Source organism: Drosophila miranda, chromosome XL (assembly GCF_003369915.1).
Source record: "Drosophila miranda strain MSH22 chromosome XL, D.miranda_PacBio2.1, whole genome shotgun sequence".
Lineage (NCBI taxonomy): Eukaryota > Metazoa > Arthropoda > Insecta > Diptera > Drosophilidae > Drosophila > Drosophila miranda.
In genome coordinates, this window is record NC_046673.1 from 24,864,731 (window position 1) to 24,886,022 (window position 21,292).

Sequence of the window (21,292 nt, forward strand, 5' to 3'; positions counted from 1 at the left end):
GAGACGACATCGAAATGGAATGGAATATGGGTACGCGGGGAAGGAGAGCGTGGAGCGGAGGGCTCACTCGCTGATAAGCTACTCGGAACAAAGGACATTTTCATAAGCATCATGCTGATTATGACACTAGACACACAAAGACAAAGGACGACCCACCCCCAAGACCAGCCGCATCCACACCCCACACCCATCCTCTGCTGGCACTCCTAGAGCGGGGAAGGGGGGCACGAAAGTGCTGATAAGAATAAGGAGGCTAAAACTATGCAACGTCCAACTTATGCCACAGATAGTGGGCCCCCAGGGCTGCTCCACTCCACACTCCACACTCTCATGTGTGCACAAAATCGAAATCTATAAATGACTTTTATTGTTATAGCCAGCGGCGTCGTTCCCGTCCTCGTCCTCGTCCTCGTCCTCGTCCTCGTCGTTGTCCTGGCTCCTGGCTCCTGGCCCAATATCCGAATCCACAACCAATAAGACGGCAAACTTTGCGGCTGAGGCCGGGGCTGAGGCTGAGGCAGCGGACGTCGTATTCTCCCTCGTACGAGAATATTGAAAAGATCCTATCCATAATGCTATCTCCATGGCAAAGTTTTGCGGTCGTCGCAGACAAAAGACGCGCGTGTTCCCTTTTAAAGTTTCATTAATCAATGGCCTCGAATGGAGGATGGGTGGATGTGGATGTGGATGTGGATGTGGGTGCCTCGATGGGTGGACGGGTGGATGGGTGGTGCAGTGGCTTGGGGTAACATTTTATTATTTCAATTGCGGAGTTTGGGCTCAAAAATATGAAGCATCATTTATCAGTCTTCCCATCTGCTCCGCTCCGCTCTGCTCTGCTCTGCTCTGTTCTAGTGCGGTGTGCCTGGTATTGCCTGTCTGGGATGTGGATGTGGATTTGGAATTGGCAACAACAATGCCGTGATTAATGGCCGTCAAAGCGAAAGAGTCAACAAATGTCAAGCGCCTGCCTGCCAGCAGGCACTGGCACCAAATCGCAATTGACAAAATCAGAGATTCATGGGGGCTGCGAATTCTGGGGAAAACGAATACAATCTGCATTCTCGAATATTACGAGTACGTCCATGGGACACCCATGCCCATACCCGCTAATAATTTATTTCCTTTTGCCCAAACAACTCTCTTGCAATGGAGTAGAAGAGGGCCCTTCTGGCACACAAAGTAAAATGGATACCATCCGAATTCTGGCTGTGATAATTATCCAAATTGGACTCCACATACATACATACATACATACGTATAGTAGGTGGCTGTCAGTATAGTAGGTGGCTGCGACGGGAAGCTTATTTATAACACAGGTCCCAGCACAAAGACCCTCGGTTTTACTGCCGTGGCAGTCAGACGGTGCCTCCGAGATCACATTAATACACTAGGGGTATAATATACTTCGGGCTATCATGATGATCCAATCTGCTAGATATGGTCAATCCCTATGACTCTGCGTTTTTGGTTTTCTACTATTGTGGATCCTTTGTAGGGTTGGAAGTGGGCGGTGCTAAGAATTTTAAATACACTTGTAACAGAGGGATATCAGAGATATCAGGATGCTTTATAACAAGTCTGTTCATATATACATATCCATTTCACACAGGGATAGGCTATTGTTGGACCTGTTGGACTGCGGCAATTATTAATCGGCGTAACGAATGGGCAAATCCGTGCCTATGAATAGTCAGGGTTTGCGTGGAACCAGAGAACCTAATTTCTCTCTAAAACAAAGCCTTGGAATATTGTGAAAACAAAAACTCCTGAATCCGAAGAATCTCTCTGGCTCCCAGAAGAATCTCGCAAAGCGCTTTGGCCGTATAGTGGGTAAAAGCAGCTGGTATACGAGAGCAATAGGGCTCGCTTCAACTCGCTTCGTAGCATACCAATTTGGCCTGCAGCGATTGGCACTGGCGGTCTCTTCAGTAACTGATTCGCATAACGGTTCCGATCAGTACTATTTAAGGGACAAAGAACTTCAGTTCTGTATTTGTATTTGTATGCAGATTAAAATGAATAATAACTAAATGAGTAATCGTTGTTGAATTAAATGCAAAAAACTCACCCAAGTTTTTCACTAGCTACAAACGAAGGGAATACAGATACTCTTGCGAAAGGCCTATGCCTGCCGGAACATGAAATGCAATTAACGGAGGAGCAGGACTTACATATAGGTGGGATTCGAAGACATACATATGTCGATTTGTGGGCAAACGTATTCCTCTCATTCTCACCGTTAGAGCTTCAGGCGTTCTATAAAATCTGTGCCTTGCACTCTGAAAGTTTTGGGACTAGAAAAGACACCCACGTCTTCTCATGTTCGAGTATAATATGGAGGTTAATATCCCAGGAACCTCCCATAAATGAGATAACAATTGTTAATTAATTTTTGAAATGTTTGTTAATTACATTTATTGTTTCGCTTCTGTTTTTGTTTTTGTTTTTGCTTCATTTCATTTTATTTTTTTGTTGGCTTTTTGCTTTTCTTTTGTTTTGATTTCCTCCCATTTGCATTCTTTGCATTGTTCTGTTGTTATTGTTGGTGTCCTTTCGATCACACATACACTGGTACATTTCCTTTATATATATATATATATATATATATATATCGTATTTTATGTGTATGGGTATGGAGTATGGGGTTTGCATGTGTGTGAGTGTGTGTGTGTCGTACATGTCTATGTATGTAAAGATCTAAGCGAGGGGTGGCGCGGGGGTCTCTTAAACATCTAAATATTTATATTATATTTTTGATTTAATTTTATGCTGTTTGATGGATCGTGAGGGGGCGCGAGCTCTCCTCACTCAAACAATACGATACAAAAAAAAAACAAAAAAAAAACAACAGGAGCGGGCGAATTTTTCACTTATTTTAAAAGGGGTTTTAAAATTACATTTTATCATAGTTTATCTCCATTATCGATAATCATAGATAGGTAGTATTGTTTATCGTTGATCAGCTTATCAGCTGATCTTTTACCCGAAAGCTGCTGCTGCTGACACGCATTTAGATACATGGATAAATTGATAGATTGATAGTACAATAGTTTTTTGTTTTGCTTATACACACACTTTGGTTTATCCTCCTGCACCACGATCCATAGATCGGTCCACGGATCCTTCCTTACACTCTAAATTGTATATTTGCTAGTTCTGGGGTTGGGTCCTCCGAGGGGTGGCCCCTAAATGGAACTCCGGAATGCCACCCCCCCGCGGACACCCGCGACACACAGTGGGCACTAATTATAGCCGTTTAGCCGATTATTGATTATTGATTAAATGGATGCACAAAAAAAAGGATTAATAAATACAGTTTATAATGTAACTAGTTTCACTTGTTGGTTATCGGTTATATATATATATATATATAAATATATATATATGTATACTATATAGATACACATATCTTTACATCAACTCTAGTTTGGGTGTAGGTTTAGGTTTCGGTTTCGGCTAGATGTACCCTTTCACCCACTACCCTCTTCCGTCTACCGTCTACCGACTACCCCTGTCTCGTCTATACATCTCCGGTGTCTCGCTTTCCGCTGTGGTATCCCGCGATAATTAGCCTCGCACTAAACTAAACTTAAATAATAATCAACAATGTTGCTCTAACAGACTTAAAATGGAATCCGAACAAAAATCATATATATATAGATATATATATATAGATATATATATATACTCCACTCCACTCCACTCCTCTCGTACATATGCACATATGTACATATGTATCGTATATTGTATTGTATAGTCGTAGTCGTGTGCAGAGAATGTTTTCAATATTTACACATCATCAAAGTCATCAAAGTTTTGCCAATCCCTAACTGCAGCGGCGGCCCCCTTTCTGGCTCATTTCTGGTTGGAGGTGGAACTTAAATCTGGGCAAATATCGGGGATAGCTGATCGATCGGTGGGGCAGACATGAGACACATATATATTTTTTGACAGAGCCTTCCTCTCGGCGGCCGCCTTCCTCTCTCTTCTCTTCCTCTCTTGCTTCTCTATTTGTATGCTTCTTTCTTGACTTTTTTGGCACTGCTTTGAATTTATTTTGGCACCGCAACGCTTCGAGCGTGAAAACTAAAATATATTTGTTACATATATCGATATCAATATGAATATGAATATGAATATGAATATGAATATGAATGCGAATACGAGTATACCCATATGAAGTGGTACACACTCGACAAATACAAATAAAAATAAAAAAAAATCTATCGCGCTCCAAAGTCAACAGCTTGCAAGTAAATTATTTACAGGTCTTAAAACGAAACGAATTTTTGCCCATTCGAAAGGGAAATGAAAACTTAGTCCTGCACCTGCACCTGCAACATGTGCAACATTCAGCAAGTGATTTGTGTGGCAACTTAACCAAAAACTAAAACTATAACACTATAAAACTTGAACTCAGTCAAAAGCAAACGAAGATTGAATATCGACTTCATCATCCGTAATCATGTGGCATCATATCTCGCGCTCTCTCTCCCTCTCCCTCTCCCTCTCTCTCTCTCTCTCTCTCGATCCAAGAGCGACGAGCCACGATCTACCCTTCTCGATTCAGTTGCGGTTGTAGAACTTTCTTTGGTAGCGTTTGCAGCTGCTTCCCATGCTGCCAACGCCTCCTCCAGCTGCTGCTCCTCCTCCTGCTGCTCCAATGGATCCAGACGCTCCTCCTCCTAGGCCCAAGCCCATGAGCTGCTGCTGCTGTTGCTGCTGTTGATGCTGCTGCTGCTGCTGATGCTGCTGATGCTGCTGCTGCTGCTGCTGCTGTTGGTGGGGCAGACCAAAGCCCGTGACTCCATAGAACTGCTGCTGGCCAGCACCAACGCCCATTCCGCCGACTCCCACTCCCACTCCCACTCCCATTCCCACTCCTGATCCAGATCCAACTCCTACTCCGACGACACCTGGTCCAACTCCGCCCATGCCCAGGGCTTTATTTTAGCTGGACGCCCCTAGCTGGTTCTTCATGTGTGCGGCGGCAGCAGCGGCAGCTGCCGCGGCCGCAAACGGAGAGCCGCCTCCGGTGGGCGTCTGGGGTCCATTGTTGTTGTTGTGGTCGCCGGGTGTGCGCGGACCGTTGACCATGCCCACGCCCACACCCCCGTTGGCGACGCCTGGTCCTCCGCCGAGCAGTCCGCCGGCGGCACCCGGGGCCCCAGCGGCGCCAGTGGGCGAGCCCTGGCCTAGCGAGGAGACATGGCGCTTCAGCATCGGATGATTGGCCATCGAGGCGAAGACCAGCCGCTCCTCGTAGTCGTACTCGCAGAGAATTTTGTTCTCGCACAAATAGAACCGATCGCCCACGCAGAATCTGTAAAAAGACCAAAGGGGAAAGGCGGTTAGAGGTTAGATGTTAGAGGTTAGAGGTTAGAGCAAAGGTGCAACGAGCATTGGGGAAAGGAGAAAGCGGCTTGGGGCAGTGCGGTTTGGCAGCAGGAAGTGGAAACGATTTTTCCACACGCTTAAGCAAGGAGAAACCAAAAGGAGGTACCAGGCAAAAGGAGCCAGAGGAAGGGCCAGGAGCCGGAGACAAAGATGACAATTGACAGCGGTTCAGCGGCAGAGAGGTGGAGTGGTTGAAAGGTAACCCCAGGAACTGTGTATTGCAGGATTGAAACAAAAGCAAATCAGACGAAGAAGCAGGAAGAGCCAGAGACAGAACACATCAGGAAGAAGGACGAAGGACGAAGGACGAAGGAGGAAGGCCCAGAACCAGGACGAAGGAAGTCTGATAAGCATTTGAAAATGTCGCTCTGCTGTCAGCGACAGTTAATGGTGTGGGGAGGTGTGGGGTGGTGCCTCTTCCGGGAGCTTGGAGTGGTGTGGAGTGGAGTGCAGTCATCCGACTGCAAATGAAGTCGCTCCGAGCGGGGCATCCCATCCTGCCCAGCCCCAACTCCTCTCGGACCTCCCCACTTCCCCAATCCCCAACTCCATGAATCCCTTTGTCAAAATATTTATGTTAGCACCTGTACGGCAACCGACCACGCCCAGTGCCCAGTGCCCAGTGCCCAGTCCCCATTCCCGATTCCCATCAACAGAGAAAACAGAGAAAGCGAGAGCTCGCATTACAAACCAAAAACAGAAGGCAAACACGGGGCTAGGGGCTAGGAGTCCCCGATTCAAACAGAAAGGAATCCCAAGGCAGACGAATGAATGCCCTGATCGCATGCCTCCACATTCTACGAATGGAATCATCGTCAGCTTTTTGATGATCGCAGAAAACACTCGTATTGTCCATCAACAAATTGGAGGGACTGGACCTCGGAATTAGTGCTCTCTCCTCCGATTTGTGAGGATACTATCCCTGAGACTGCCATCGATTTGTGGATGGGTATTCCTTCAATCAAATCCTATATTCGTAGACAGCTGGAATCGATCTCTTTTGGATTCGGAATACACCCTTCCGTCCCCTCCCTGCTGTTCCCTGCATTACAGAAAAAACGTTTAAAGTTTGACAAGTACACGGGGTGGTGTCTCTCTCCCCCGGGGTGCGGGGGGGACAGCCACTGACACTGACTCCTGCATCCCATGTGGACGGCAGAGAGGACTCTGGTGGAGCGGGGGCAGAAATCAGCTTACAGCAGGACTTACAGCGGATATGAAATTTGGCTTTTGATTTACGTCAACATTTTTTGGCCTGCTTCTGGTCGCTCCTGCCGCTGAAGTTGGAGGCTGGGAGTCCCAATCGATTGATGGAACGAGTGGGCGTGGCAATGGCAGTGGCCGTCGTGTGTGTCCTCAAAAAAATGCTTTGTTTATCTACCAAAAACACAAAAAATAATCTACGAAAACGAAAACGAGTCAACAAAGTGGAAAGTTTTTCTTGTTTTCTTGGTGGCTGAATGCAGCAGTGGCAGCCTTTGGTTTTTTGTGCCACAGAGCGACACAGCGCACCTGTGACATGGCCGCAGAGAGAGAGAGAGAGAGAGGAGGACCACGCGGCATGGACGAGGATGAGGACGAGGACGAGGACGAGTTGATAAGTGAGTCCATGAGTCCACCAAGGAGCGTGGGGTTCCAGGGAGTGTGTGTGTGTGTGTGTGTGTGTGTGTGTGTGTTCGCACATCCGGGCAGTCGCAGCAGCAGCAGCAGGACCAAAAGGAGGCAACAAATTGTCAACAGGAAATACAGAAAAAGAAAAACAACGGAGGGAAATACGACGAAAGATTTGACTTGGGCTTTGGCTTGGATTCCCTTCCTTCGCGGAAGGTTGAAGGAAGGAGCAGTCGTCGAATGCTGACGACAGGAAATTATGCAAACCTCACGGTCGTCGGCGGCAGGACGAGGCAGTGCGGCATTGCATCCTGCAACAAACAGAATTTCCCCAAACAGCAACAGGAACCCAACAGGAATCCAACTGCGGGAAAAACTCTTTTTGTTTGCCCGCATTTTAAATGTGGCAGCAACAGAAGCAGGAGCAACAGCAACAGCAACAGCAGCAGCAGGAGCGGGCAGCCACATTGCCACAAACAGTCCCGGTTGCAAGTCACCCGCTGGCCATGCGGACACGCCTCAATGGTTTTTTTTGGCAATTGAATTAATTTACGTGAAAAATTGATTAGCCAGAGGACACGGACGCGGACACGGACACGCAGGAGGGAAAGGAAGGATCTCTCCTGCAGATCAATCCACGAGTCGACCAGAGGACGCACGAAGCACGTAGAACGTAGCACGTAGCGCGTAGCGCGTAGCAGGAGGCAGGATCAGGGTTCGTTGCACTCCAAGGATGGGGAAGGCAGCGGGCAGCGGGCAGGACCGCGACTCCTGTTACATTTTTAAAGTCAATTTTCGACGATGCGAAAACAAAAGCGACACAGAACGGGGCGCCACGGACGGGGGGCAGCCCCCACGCGGATGGAGACGATTCTCACAATATGCCAATATGTTTTAACATTTATTTCAATATTTTTGTTGGTGCCAGCGATGCCGTGTGGTGCCGTGTGGCGGCATTTTTAATATTTAATGCTCCGCCCCTTGCTGCTGCACAATCACAGGGAGGCAGGAGACTTGGGGTGGCATAACAGAGGCATATGTGCACCCTCATTATTAATGCAGAGACCCCGAAACGAAACGAAACGAAAACGAAACGAAAACGAAACGAAAACGAAGCGAAAAATATTGACCAGAAGGAACCGAATGAGACGATGCCCCCCTGCCACAGACGTGCCACCAGTGCGGGCGGGCTGCGCCGCTTTAAAGCTCTCTCCAGAGTGACATTTCACGAATTGGCCAGAACCAATAAAATATCCACAGAATATCCTTTGAATATCCTTAGAATACACGGATAATATGCATGGGAATGGCCCTGCCGACGGCTTCAATGGCACCCAAAAGGGTTCCGAATGGGTTTCCGAAATTTATGCGGTTTTCATAGAAAATCAACGACACTAAAGGGTCGTAGTAGTAGTCGTAGTCGTAGGCGTACCCCTTCCCTCTTGTTCCTGCGTCTAAACGATGGCAATTTGCTGGCCTTGTTGCATGTACATCTAACATACACTTAGCAAGACGCCAAGTGCCACTTTGGCCGAAGATTAAAAAGGGATTTGCCCTTTCGTTGTGGCGAAAGGGCCCCCCTCCCCTGGAAAGGCCTGGGATGGTGGAGAGGAGCATTAACACTGATAGAACGGATGGTTGTTTGCATGATTGGATGATCGGTAGGGGTGGGGGAGGCGGAGGCGGAGGCGGAGGCGGAGACACTCACCGATGGTTGCACTGCTGGCAGGCAAAGCACTCCAAATGGTAGACATTAGTGCGGGCGCGCATCACCATCTCAAAGGCGGGGATCACCTTGCTGCAGGCGGCACAGTAGCCCGTGTTGCCAAATAATCTACAAGAAGGAGACAAATAGCGTTGCATGATAGTGCCTGTAGCTGCCACAGTCGGCGGTTCTTGCCACGCCACTCACTTACCTCAAATAATCACGCTTGCAGAGCATTAGGTTGCCCTTCGTGTAGAGGGTGGACCCCACTTCGCCCAGGCGACAGTCGCAGCAGCCGCACTTGAGGCAGTCCTCGTGCCACAGCATGTCCAGGGCGCGCAGCAGGTAACGGTCCTGGATGTGCTTGCCGCAGCCGGCGCACAGCTGGCTCCCATTGTTGTTGTTGTTATTGTTGTTGGCCGCCGCGGCGATGCTCTGGACATTGCTGTTGCTGTTGTTGTTGCCACCATTGTTGCCATTGCCGTTGCCGCTGTTCACCCCGCCGCCGTTGCTGTTGCAACCGTTGTTGGCATTCTGCCCCACGCTGTTGCCACTGTTGCTGTTCATGCTGGCGGCCTGCTGCTGCTGTCCGGATTGCTGCTGCTGCTGCTGCTGCTGCTGCTGTTGATTCGATGAGAGCCCGACGAGTCCGGGTTCTGTTTTGGTGATATCCATAGTCATCATCTGAAAGGAGACAAACACTGCGGTTAGAACGGATCCATATACGTGGCATGCAACACAGACTACAGTATTCACGGACGCTATATCCCTCCAATAGATTTCCATTAGCGCCATCCGCGAACACCATCGCTCCGGGGATTCGACCTCGGGCCCCACTGCCGGCACCACAGACGGCACCAGCGGCACAGCAAACAAGTGCTGCAGCGGCAATGCTGCTCAGACCACTTCAAGGTACAGGCTAGATTGCATACGATAGGGCCAACGATACGCCAAAAATGTCAAAGACCGAAGATAAATGAGCTCAAAAGTATGTTGAGCTACTGAGCTTCTTCGCAGCGTATGTTGCGATCAGTTTATTGAAAAGGCGTTGATTGAGGTGCAAGTGATTGCTGGATCGAATCAAGGGCAGGCCGGCCGAAGGGCAAGCGAGGCTTCGACGAGGAGCGACAGAGCGCGAGAAACATATTGCGAAAGACTTTCCGAGTGTTGCGCAACTTTCGAAATGTTTCGAAGCATTGCCAAATGCTGCGAGGTGCTTGTGGTGCATACTTTTGGGCTGCCCAGAAAATAGTCGCTCACGAAAAAGTGTTCCCTGATGAACAGTTCCGTTTCATTCCCCTAAACTCTTCCCGATTCGTAGGGGCGGACAAAAAAGAGACGCAATGACTCGGGCTCGTCCGGGAGTTGAACCCGGGACCTCTCGCACCCGAAGCGAGAATCATACCACTAGACCAACGAGCCACGCTGGAGCCCCCCTCCACATTTGACGAATAAAACTGCTCGCTCAGCGGGGCTCTCGCACTCTCTCGCACTCTCTCCAGAGTTCTATTTATAGAATTTCTGCAATCGTCGCCGGCGATCGATCGCTGCTTCTAACTCGAGTTCTGCACTGCCCGCCCCGCCCCGCCCCCCCCAGCTCTTCCGACCGTCTGTCCCTCTCTCTCGCACGCGCACTCCCTAGGGGAATTTGTGGAGTGGCGCGCGGACCGCTGTCGAGCCGCCTCTTTAGCTCAGTGGTAGAGCACTGGTCTCGTAAACCAGGGGTCGTGAGTTCAAACCTCACAGGAGGCAAAGGAAGATGATCCTCTATGGGACTTTCTTCCTATTTTTTCATTTTCTTTCGTTCTTTAGCCAGTTTTCCATAGCTTTATCCATCCGAGTCCAGAGACTACTGCTGTTGTGGCTCGATAACGTCCCCCCCCTCCACGCCCCGTACAGCATTACATTCCGAACGAAACCAGCAACAAATCAATGCAAACAAAGACTGGGCTGGGGGGCACACACACAAACACACACACACACACGATTTAAAATAACGAGATTTATGACAAATTGGCGTTGAGCGCTGCCACTGCCACTGCCACTGCCACCGCCCCTGCCACTAAATAGTTTCTTGCATCGGTGGCGGGTGGCGGGTGGCGGGTGGCGGATGGCAGCGGCGAGGAAACCCTAAAATATGCATATTTTTCGACCCGTGTACGTACGGATGTACCCCCGAACCCCTAATGTGCCACCCACTCACCCGTGCACCACAATCGACGGACACAATGTGCGGCGACTGTCTGCTGCTGGGTTCTGGGTTCTGCCTCCGCTGATTGCCCGCCTCCTCCGGTGTGCGGCAAGGGGGGGCCTGGGAATGGGACAAATGGCTCGTATTAAGCCCTGCGCCATGTAGCGCCAACTGTGACCTCGAGGCAGGAGTACTGCGAGAGAGCGGGAGGAGCAGGAGGGAACCGAAGCGTTCGCCTCCGCAGCTGCTGGAAATGACTTTAATTAGACGTTTCCCTGATCCTCCCCTACCTACCCCTACCCCGGGTGGAGGGGAAGCCACCAGCAGTGATGCCCGCTGGCCAGTGGACTGACGACTCCCCGTTCGGGATGTGCGTGCCCCCAAATGTGGCACTGGCACTGGCACTTGCACTTGCACTGTGGACACACCAACCGTCCCTCGACCGTCGACCCTCAGTCGACTCATAAAAATTCAATCAAATCAATTTATGTAAATTAAACGCGACGTTTCAAACAATAACAGGAGTCGAGGAGGAGTCCCGGAGTAATGGAAGCGCATCAAAACTCAATTTTGGGCAGTTGCATGCTCGTTGCATGCTCGTTGCATGCAGAATGCAGCACACACACACGCACACACACACACACACAAGTCCTTTCAGAGGAGGACCGCATTGTTATTTAGTTTAGAATGAAATGAAATTGAATGCTAAACGCCAGTGCAATCGGAATCGGCGCTTCGATATTGGACTTTCATTGCATTTTCCCCAACAATGGCAGCAATGACTGCCCCTGCCCTGCCCCGCCCCTGCCTCTAGCACCACTCTCCGTGGCAGAGTGGCAGCAGAGTTCTTCTCATTGCGGATTCATAGTTTTTGTGCCCCTCAATTAATTTATGCATTACATTTCCACCATTTCCAAAATGCTATTCAATTTGCATGCAACTTACGGGGATGCAGAGGCTGATGCAGAGGCATGCAACACAATGCCAGCGAATGTGATGCAATGCCGCGATACGCACACGCGCAAGTGCATGCGCTCTGGCGCTGGCAGCCTGATTGATTGATTGATGGACTGATTGACTGACTGACTGACTGACTGACTGACTGACTGACTGACTGACTGACTGCCATTGTGATGCACTGATGTCTAATTAGTTTAGTTTCAATTTTCAATGGAATTCCCATCTCGTATTTTTCTGAAGGAGTAATCCTGTAGACCCATTCTTCCGCCCATTCTTCCGCTCGCAAGCCTGCATTTCCGCTTCCACCTGCCGCTTTATTCGTGCCCCGTGTCCCGTGTCCCGTGCCCCGTGCCCCCTTCCCTTCCCCTGTTCTACGAAACTAATTGCGCGACCAACGACACTCATTAAAGCCAATCAATATTCAAATTTCACGTGCGGCACAAAAGCCAACAAACGACTGACGGGACGGACCATCGTATTCCGGTCAGTGCTTGCCCCGCCCCCTCCTCCTCTTTGTGGCGTTTTCACAGTTTAGTTTCCTAAGCGAGAGGAAGAGGGAGAGGGAGAGGGAGAGGGAGAGGAAAGGGGCTGCGTTTCGTTACGATCTGATCCGTTCGTTCCGTTCCGTTCCGTTCCGGACGAGCCACCGCTCTGCTCTCCCTGCCGCTTCTCCCCCTATAATTATTATGCATATGCATATATGCATGTCCATGTGACCTGACCCCAAGTTTGTCGCAACTTAAACCCTTTTTAACCCCAATTCCGCAGTCAGTGCCACAGTGCCACGGATAGTGGCAGGGAGTGCGGCATGGAGTGAGGCATGGGGCATGGAAATTACAGGTTTGCACGCAAGTTAACGGAAGTTACTTTGGTTACCTTTCGGTTTGTGGCTCTCTGTGTGCCACATGGGGCAGGCAGCAGGCAGCAGGCAGCAGGCCGCATGGCAGGGCCTCCACTTAGAAATTAAGTTGATTTCTGCGGTCATCGGAGGTCGGTCGTTGGTCGTCGCTCGTCGGTTATGTTTATGGTTTATTTATTTGGTCGCTCAATCCAATTTTGTGTCATGTTTTATGCACCCCCACCCCCCAGGGGTGGGGGGTAGGGCAGGGGGCTGGCTCCTAAGTCAAGAGTTCTCTTGTGACCGGCATGTGGAGCGCATTTAATGACACTAATTAGTGGCTGCAGCTCCTCTCATGTGACAAACGCTTGCAACCCCCAATCGGGCCCCAACCGCCTGGCCCCCTGACCGCCTGACCCCCCTGTCCCCCTGTATCCGATGGGGCTTAAATCACAGTGGAAAAGTGCACCCCCTGCAACCCTTAATTGGTAATTAATTTATTTTGCATAATTTTTCGCGCTGTGCAACATTATGTTGCTGACAGCAGCAAGCATGTGGCACGTTGTGTGTGTGTGTGTTTGTGTGTGGCAGAGTTGTGTATATTTACTTTTCGGACTTTTGGGGCCAGGCAGGCCGGCAGGCCGGCAGGCAGAAACCAGGGGCTAGATCCAGGGTGACGCAGGGAGGGGGGCAGGGGCAGGGGCAGGGGCAGGGACAGCGGTCAAAGGTGTCAAAAAGTGCGAATTAAGTGCGAATAAACGTGCTGAGCGTGCAGCGCGTGCAGAGTGCAGTAGAGACAGGAGACGCCCCTTCCCCCTGCGCCGTGTGCGTGGCAGTCGGTGAGTGCCCCACCGGCCACCTGTCTAGCATTCTGCGTAAATTTCCATCGGAGTCGCGAAAAATAAATGTAAATTTAATTTGCACACGCAGCAGCAGTGGAAAAGCCGCTGCTGCGGAGGCAGGAAAATCGGAGGAAACAATTTATAATAAAATTATGAATGCAGCAGAAAAATACACATGGGGAGTGCCACACACTGCCACATGTTGCCACAGGCATGTGGAAGGGCAATGCACGAGTCCTGGATTCCCATAAGAGATTCCCTTTGGGGGATCCCCACTTGTTCTTTTCCTTTTCGGGGTATCTTTTTCCTTCCTTCCTTCCTTCCTTCCTTCCTTGCTTCCTTGCTTCTTTTTTGGAGATGGGATCCACTCTTTGATGATCGTCGCATCTGAGTCCCATTTGTGCACCATCCTTTGGATCGATTGGGAGATCTTTGGTGGATTGTGTGGCTTAAAGAGGGCTCAAACCACTTTAAATGGAAATTATGAAAGGCCCTCCTTCCCACTCCCACTCCCACTCCCACTCCCTCTCCTCCTGCTGCCCCCTCTTGGTTCTTGGCGTCCAATTCCATCCGCAATGTCCTTTGGCCATGCAAGGCTTCCTCTTGCTCCTCTCCCTTCCCTTCCCCTTCCGAAGAAACAAAAGTCGTCGTGGAACAGCAACAATGGCACCCGCCCCAACCCCCGAAGGAGGAGAAAAAACGTCAAGTACGCGACATGAAAACTAAAACAAAGCCAAATGGAAAAGCGAGTGGAAACCGAGAGGGGAAATTAAAATAAAATATAAAGAAAGAAAAAAACAAGAAAACAATCAAAATTCATTTTTAATTTTTATGCCATAAAAATGCAGAAACGACAAAGAGAGGGGCAGGGGCAGGGGCAGGGGCAGGGGCAGGGAGACGTCCAAGGAGGAAAGGACGAAGGAAAAATGGTCACCAAAAGCCAGGCACGAAACGGAGCTCCTGGACAGCAGGTGGACAGAGGACGGGAGGAAGAGGCAGAGCCCCAAAACATGTTGCGCAACAAGAAAAAAAGTTACCCGTCCACCCACCCCTTGCCCCTCCCCCCCCTTTGGGGTGGCAGCATGTAACGGTTGGGACGTGTTTTATACTCATTTTTATCCGAGTATTGTTTGTTTTTTTTCCCGGTGAAAAGTTTCCTCAACGATACCCCATGCCCCATGCTCTTGCCCCATGCCCCATGCCCCATGCCACGGCTCGTACCACGGAGAGCCTTCAAGTGGGAGAGAAGGCAACAATTAAATTTCCATTGCCGCTAATTATAGAAGGCAGCGGCGGATACTCTGCCCCGTCCACAAATGTCCTTAAAGTGCCATAAATATCAATCAAAATCAAATGCACACGCAACGGCGTGGGGCATGAGCAGGGTGAGGCGCTGCCCAGACTGGTCACCGGCATTGACAGCAATTGACGTGCCCCACACAGGCCGCAGGCCGCAGGCGACCGAAACGGCAACACAACATTCCATTATCCTTGCCTCCCAAGAAGGATACCGAAGGACATCTCTTCTATTATGCTAGTTCGACGCGCGTCCTGCGGCAGCGCCCCTCAGTCTGGGTGTCGCTCGGGCACCACTTGATGGTGTCCCAATCCCCATGTCCTACAAGATATGTATCTCTTCGGATAAAATGAAGATACGAACGAATGGGAGTGAAAGGTATTTTTTGGGGAAGCAGCGATAGGTGGATAGTTATGGTATATCGAAGATCCCTTTTTCCTCTTCCCAAATCCAAGGGGCTTGCGACACTCCTCTTTTGACATCTCGGGTGGTGCCCCTCCCTCTCTATGTTTCCGTTTCGGCTTCCACTTCAGCTTTCCTTTTCGATTGCGATTTCGATTTTCGATTGCAGTTCCGATTCCGGTTATGAGGCCAAGTGGTATTGAGTGTTTCGTTTGCTGTTTCTTAAGCGAATGCTGCCACCCGGCTTCTTCCCCTTCCTCCCCTTCTGCCCCCGCCTCACTCCTGCCCTTTCCCTCTACCGCTTTGTTCTCGCCGTGTGATTTATGCCTCATTTTGCTGCTACAGTTATGTGTCGTTGCCATTTCTATTGGTGCTTATGGTGTGTGGCACGGTGGCAACATATGGACGCTGCGGGCCCATAGTTATTCTCGTTATTTGTTAATCTATTTGTTAGACATTTTTATTTGGTCTCTTGCTCCCACCGCTGCTCCTGCTGCTCCTGCTGCTCCTGCTGCTCCTGCTGCTCCTGCTGCCACTTCTGCCACTTCTTCTTATCCCCAACAAAAAGTTCCAAGTGAGATTTATGCCGCACACCCCCTCCCCCGCCAGTTCAGGGACGCGTCAGCGGCACATTGCGCGCTCTCCGTTGTATTTGATTTGTGCGTTGGATGTGTGGGTGGGTGGGTGGATGAATGGAATCCCAGCCAGAAATCCAATGGACAAATCCTATTGCCATTCCGGCATCCCTCCGTTCGGTGTCCCATTCCCAGTCTCCATTCCCCACTCGATTGGCCGGACGGACCGGGACGACACGATGTACGACATAGAAGTGGAATTTTTATTAAGTTGTTTTATGCCTTGTGTCGTTTTGTTGTCGTTTTGTGCTGTTACTTCTTTCTGCTTAAACAATTACGACAAATTGCGCTTTTATGGACTGCCAGAGAACACTGGAGGATGGATCCGATCCGTCCAACGCAGGGGGTTAGGGGGACACAGGATGACACGCACTCGTCAATGTGCAAAGCCCAGAGCGCTAATATCCGATCCACGCTCTCCAGCGATCCTCCAACGGCGCAGAGGAGGCACAGGAGAAGGGGGCGAGAGTCCACTCGGGGTGCAATGCAGTGCACTGCAGCAGTCGTTAAGGCCACAGCCGAAGCCGCGGCCGCGGCCGCGGCCGCAAATAGAGCTTAATTGCCACACAATGCCAAATGCAGTGGCAGTGGCAGTGGCAGTGGCAGTGGCAGTGGCAGTGGCAGTGGCAGTGGCAGTGGCGCGTTGCACGCTGCCATGAAGCCATGAAGCGGCGTTAATTAGGTGAAAGCATCCGCCAAGCAGGTCAGAGCAGAGTCGAAGATAATCCGCGAGTCAAAGATCTGTGTTTTGTGGAGAAACTGCCGTCAGTGGCATCGCAGTGGAACGTATGTGGGGCTTGTTCGATATTTAATCGATCGTCTGTCAATGATCTGTATTTAATCGGAATCGATCGATAAATAGTCTACAGTAATCATAATCTGTATTTTTCGATAGTCTAATCGATCAGCAATCGAATGTAATCGATTGGTAATCGATATAAGAACTGATTGATTCCGTAAACTTACGAATCGATTGCGGCATTTAACGAATCCATAGATCTTTTAGATTTGGGGGGGGTTTCTCCTCAGCCGCCTGCTGCGCATCTCCCGATATTTCGGGGTGCTCCCACCCCTCACCACACCCCTATATCGCCCCATTCGCATCCCCATCTGACAGTTTCAATTAGGCTTTAACACTCTGCTCCGCTGCGGACTTCAGACTTCAGAGACTGCGACTCCGGAATTGGAATTGGAGTTGGAGTTGGAGCTGGAGCTGAACGATGGCAATGGCTCTCTCGTTGCCGTCTCGTCTCTCAAGTGGCTGGCAATTACGTTCAATTAACTTGGCCATAATGGTAACGGATGCTGCTGCTGCTGCTTTGGCTTTGGCTTCGGCTGCCACTGCTCTATGGAGTTGGCTCCAAATGCGTGGCGGTTGTAATTAAACGATGGCTGCATCGTTGGCTCTTTCTGCAGCCTGTTGGCTGTTGCCTGTTGGCTGCTGCCTGTTGCCTGGGACTCCAACTCCAACTCCACTCGCATCGCATCGCATTGCATTGACTGGAGTCGACTCCATTCGACTGAGTTAACTGCCGGCATGCCACCTAATCATAAATGATACCAAAAGGAAATGCTCTTCAAGGCAGCATCACGATCAGCACCTGCTGTCTTGCTGCTCTTGCTGCACTCAACGGACTCCATGGACTCCACATTGGCCTCCACATCCATTAATTACATTGATTCTTAGACGATTGCAATGGGGCACAGCACCAGCAGCGTTGAACAACGTCAACGTCAACTTAATTAATTGTGCGTCCGGCCGTACTCCCGTTGTGCCCCCGGACCCTCCCCCTCGCCCCTCGCCCCTCGCCCCTCGCCCCTCGCCCCTCGCCACTCTTCCGTCTTTCACAGCCACAACTCGTTTCTCTCTTCTCTCTTTCCAGTTCCATTCCATTCCAATACGATTCGATTCAAGTCTGATTCCGATTCCGATCTGATCCGATCCGATCTGGCGGTCGGCGGTCGACGGTCGGCGGTCGAAGCAATTTCTATTTGCGCGCAAATTGCAAATTTTGTGGAAAACACATTAATTAGCGCAAAATAGGCGAATGCGGAGTGCAGCAAGTCCACGAATCCGTCGATTGGCAGTCGAGTTATTTGTTTTATTTGCAGATTACTTGTATTCTGTAGTTTCCACAGTTGCAAGCGATCATCGATCGAAAGCGCGAGCATTAAGAATGTCGCCATGCCGATCGTTAGCAGCTGTCTGTCCACCTTTCTGTCCGTCCGTCTGTCTGTCTCAACGTCTTCATTGAGACAGACAGAGAAGGAACGAGCAGAGATCTCCTTAAACTTCAAACTTAAACTGAATAAAGTATCTAGTATCTTCTAGTATCTTCTAGTATCTTCTAGCATCCATCTAGTGTCGTCGCTTGGTGCACAGCAAACAGGCAGTAAAGTAACGCATTTAATTGAATTTAATTGAATTTAACATAAACAAATTTCTAGTCCTGGAACATAGGACAAATATTGTAACTATTAACTCAAATCGCAAACAAGAAGGGAACTACTACAATGATATAACGGTGTTGGCTAGTGCTGGACAACGTGCAGCTCTAGCGAATGCTCTGCCCGAAGAGGCTTTGCTTGGCCCTGCAGCTGCCACTGTCCGAGGGCTTCTTGGCTGCCAGTGGGTCCGGGGCAAAGCAGGGCCAAAAGCGCACTGTCTCATCCGCACCGGCACTGATCACAGTTCTGCCGTCGGGGGACATGGCCATTTGCAGGACCGGCGCCGAGTGTCCCGTCAGATCAGCCTGCTTCGCCATCATGGGATACTTCCAGATGGTCAACTGGTTATCGGCAAAGCCGTGGGCCGAGATCAGCTCCTTGTAGTGTCCGGAGAAGAGCAGGGCGCAGACCTGCGACTTCGAATCGAACGACTTGATCAGCGAGCCATCGCTGACGCTCCAGAGCTTGATGCAGCGATCGGCAGTGCCGCCGCCAGTTGCCAGAGTACTGGCCTGCCAGGGGCACCACGCCAGGGCGCGCACGGCCCCCTGGTGCTCGCTGAACTTGTGGAGGGCCTCGGTGGCCGTGCCCACGCCGCTGCCGGCCAGCGACCAGACATTCACCAGGTTGTCGTTGCCGCCGCTGGCCAGGTACTTGAAATCCGTTGACCACTTCAGCCCGCATACCCCTTGCGAATGGCCGGCCAAGGAGGAGATCTTGTGGTCCCGCGAGCGCACATCGTGATGGATAATGGTTCCATCGCGGCTGCCAGATGAAACCAGGAAGGAGTTCCAGGCCAAGCAGCCGACGCGATCCCTGTGTCCGCGCATGACGCGCAGACGCCTCTCCACCGAGCAGTCCCAGAGCTCAACCACGCCGCTGCTGTGGCCAATGGCCAAGATCTGGCCCTCCTGTGACCAGGCGACCGAGCTAGCGTAGTCGCCCATCGCAAATGCGGTCAGCCTCTTCACGGCGCCGCCGGCTGCGTACCACAAGTACACAAAGTGGCCCAGGCCAATGGCCACAATGTTGTCGCCACTCCAGTCCAACAAATTCAGGTAGAAGTCGTTGATGAAGAGTGGCGCATCCAGGATGAGTTCCGGAGTGGTTTGTATGTAGCGAGAGCCGCACTGGATCGATTTGGAGCTCGGAGGATTCGCGTGGAGTTGGTCTGCGCCGGCTGCCGCCCTGTTCTGGTAGCACAAGACGCGGCGAGCCTTGCTGCTGTCGGGCACTTGGGCCACCTGCGAGATGAGCTTCTGTAGCGTTGCCTTTTTGCTGCTTCCCTTGCTGTTCTCATCAGATTTGTCGCCCGACTCTTGGTTCATCAGAAAGTGAGCCAGCTCAAAGTTGGTGGCCGTGCGATTCGGTATAAAGCGATCGCCACCGTCTGGCGTCTTCGTCGACTTCTTGCTCTTCCGAGCGCTCCCGCTGCTCTTGCCGGGGGTCTTGGTGGGGGCCGCCTGGAGGCCGGAGTAGCTGCCATTGTGTGGGATGGACAGGTCCGAGCGCGTCGTACTCCCGCCGCTGCCCTGCAGGGCCGCCTCCAGCTTCTTCTTCCAGCGCAGGGAGGGACCGGGTGTCTCGCCGTCGGCGTCCATGATCAAGGCCTTTTGCAAATCGCTCACAAAATTGAACGGCAATTGGGGGCAGTCGTTGGGTCGACAAGCAGTTTCAGTCAAGGATTCTGATCACAGTAAAATGCCGACTGAATGTCTATGAATGTTAAAGCTATACGTTTACTGACTGATAAAAAGTAGGTACTCGGATACTCGCAAAGCACATCCATGGCAGGCAGATCTAGGAACACGAGAACTCCGATTCAGATTTAGTACTCATCTGAGAATCGTTCGGAGAAATCGGCACGCAGTCCGATTTTCTTTGACACTAGTTCTCCAGACGATTATGAGTTTTCATTAATATTTAAGCTATCGATAAATAATCGATAAGTAGTTATTCTACAGGCCAATACAGGCACCTGTTTGAGTGATTGATTACCGCTACTCGATAACCCGTCGCAGCATTACTAAGACGATTGCCCTTTTGTCTTCATTCTTTCATTAATTAATCGACAGAAAAGCACGCACAAACAACGAAAAGTGAGAGAAAGAAGGAGAAAGGGAGACACTGCTGGTTCCATTGTTGCTCCCACTTTAATTGTTGTTGTTGGAGAACTGTGTCAATTGTTGTTTGATCTACACTCCGCGAGTGTGTCGCTGCCATTCATACACCTGTACATTCAATACAGAAAGAAGTGAACGATGAACGATGAATACGAGTATCTGTATCTGTATCTGTATGTGTACAGTGGTACGTGGAACGTATACTGCTATTTGAGTTTCTGTCCCAACAATGAAAAGAACCAACTTTGTTGTTGCTTGAAAATGGTTCTATTGACTTTACCAAACATTCTCCAATACGATGAATACCCATTTTGAATACCCTCAACGCTTTTAGACCTATTCTCGCACCCAGAAGGATGTACATATCGCTAGGCAAGACTTCATCAGCCTCTTTCGAGGCCAAAAAGATCCTATTAGATGTGGGACCTGACCCACAGTTCGTATATGCAGGTTGGTTTTCCTCAACTTTCTAAGAACTATCGGCTACTCGTTGTGGCATTTGCGGCTAGCTTTGAAACACCACACCGTCAACAGCTGTTTTTTGTTTCGGGCTCATATCCATTATCCGTAATCTGTGTTATCTTCTGAAGCATGGATCACGATCGTATCTTTCGATAGTTTTCGTACACCAATCGAAGCGGGATGCTTATCGCTTCGCTTATCGTTAATCGACATCAAGCGTACAAGACGGTACAACAGAAGGTTATACACAAGGTATGTGGGCTTGTTCCAGCAGCTACCAGACTTTCTCGAGACTCCAATAGCAGCCTTCGTACTGTACCTGCTGTAGGTACTGTATGTACGGTTATACATACACATGTACAGATGTGTGTCATACAA

At 50.2% G+C, this 21,292-nt stretch overlaps 2 protein-coding genes and 2 non-coding genes across 4 annotated transcripts in view; 1 reads left to right on the plus strand and 3 right to left on the minus strand.

Moving 5' to 3' along the window:
- Positions 1-2,928: 2,928 nt before the first annotated feature.
- LOC108159813 overlaps positions 2,929-21,292 on the minus strand; it is a 56,079-nt gene continuing 37,715 nt past the window's right edge. Inside the window, 3 exon segments of the mRNA XM_017293387.2 lie at positions 2,929-5,326; positions 8,720-8,845; positions 8,928-9,400. Of these exon segments, the coding sequence (XP_017148876.1) occupies positions 4,570-5,326; positions 8,720-8,845; positions 8,928-9,400 (1,356 nt within the window). The 3' untranslated portion in view covers positions 2,929-4,569.
- Positions 10,067-10,138, minus strand: Trnap-cgg. The gene has a single exon. It is a non-coding gene; the product is annotated as a tRNA-Pro (tRNA).
- On the plus strand, positions 10,397-10,468 carry Trnat-cgu. The gene has a single exon. It is a non-coding gene; the product is annotated as a tRNA-Thr (tRNA).
- On the minus strand, positions 18,283-20,245 carry LOC108159822 (cell division cycle protein 20 homolog). The gene has a single exon (XM_033386798.1). The coding sequence runs from the start codon at positions 19,928-19,930 to the stop codon at positions 18,437-18,439; it is 1,494 nt and encodes a 497-aa protein (XP_033242689.1). The 5' UTR covers positions 19,931-20,245; the 3' UTR covers positions 18,283-18,436.

What these genes read in the sequence shown, in the direction of transcription:
- LOC108159822 (XM_033386798.1), bottom strand. Translation starts at nt 19,930, where the DNA reads ATGGACGCCGACGGCGAGACACCCGGTCCCTCCCTGCGCTGGAAGAAG.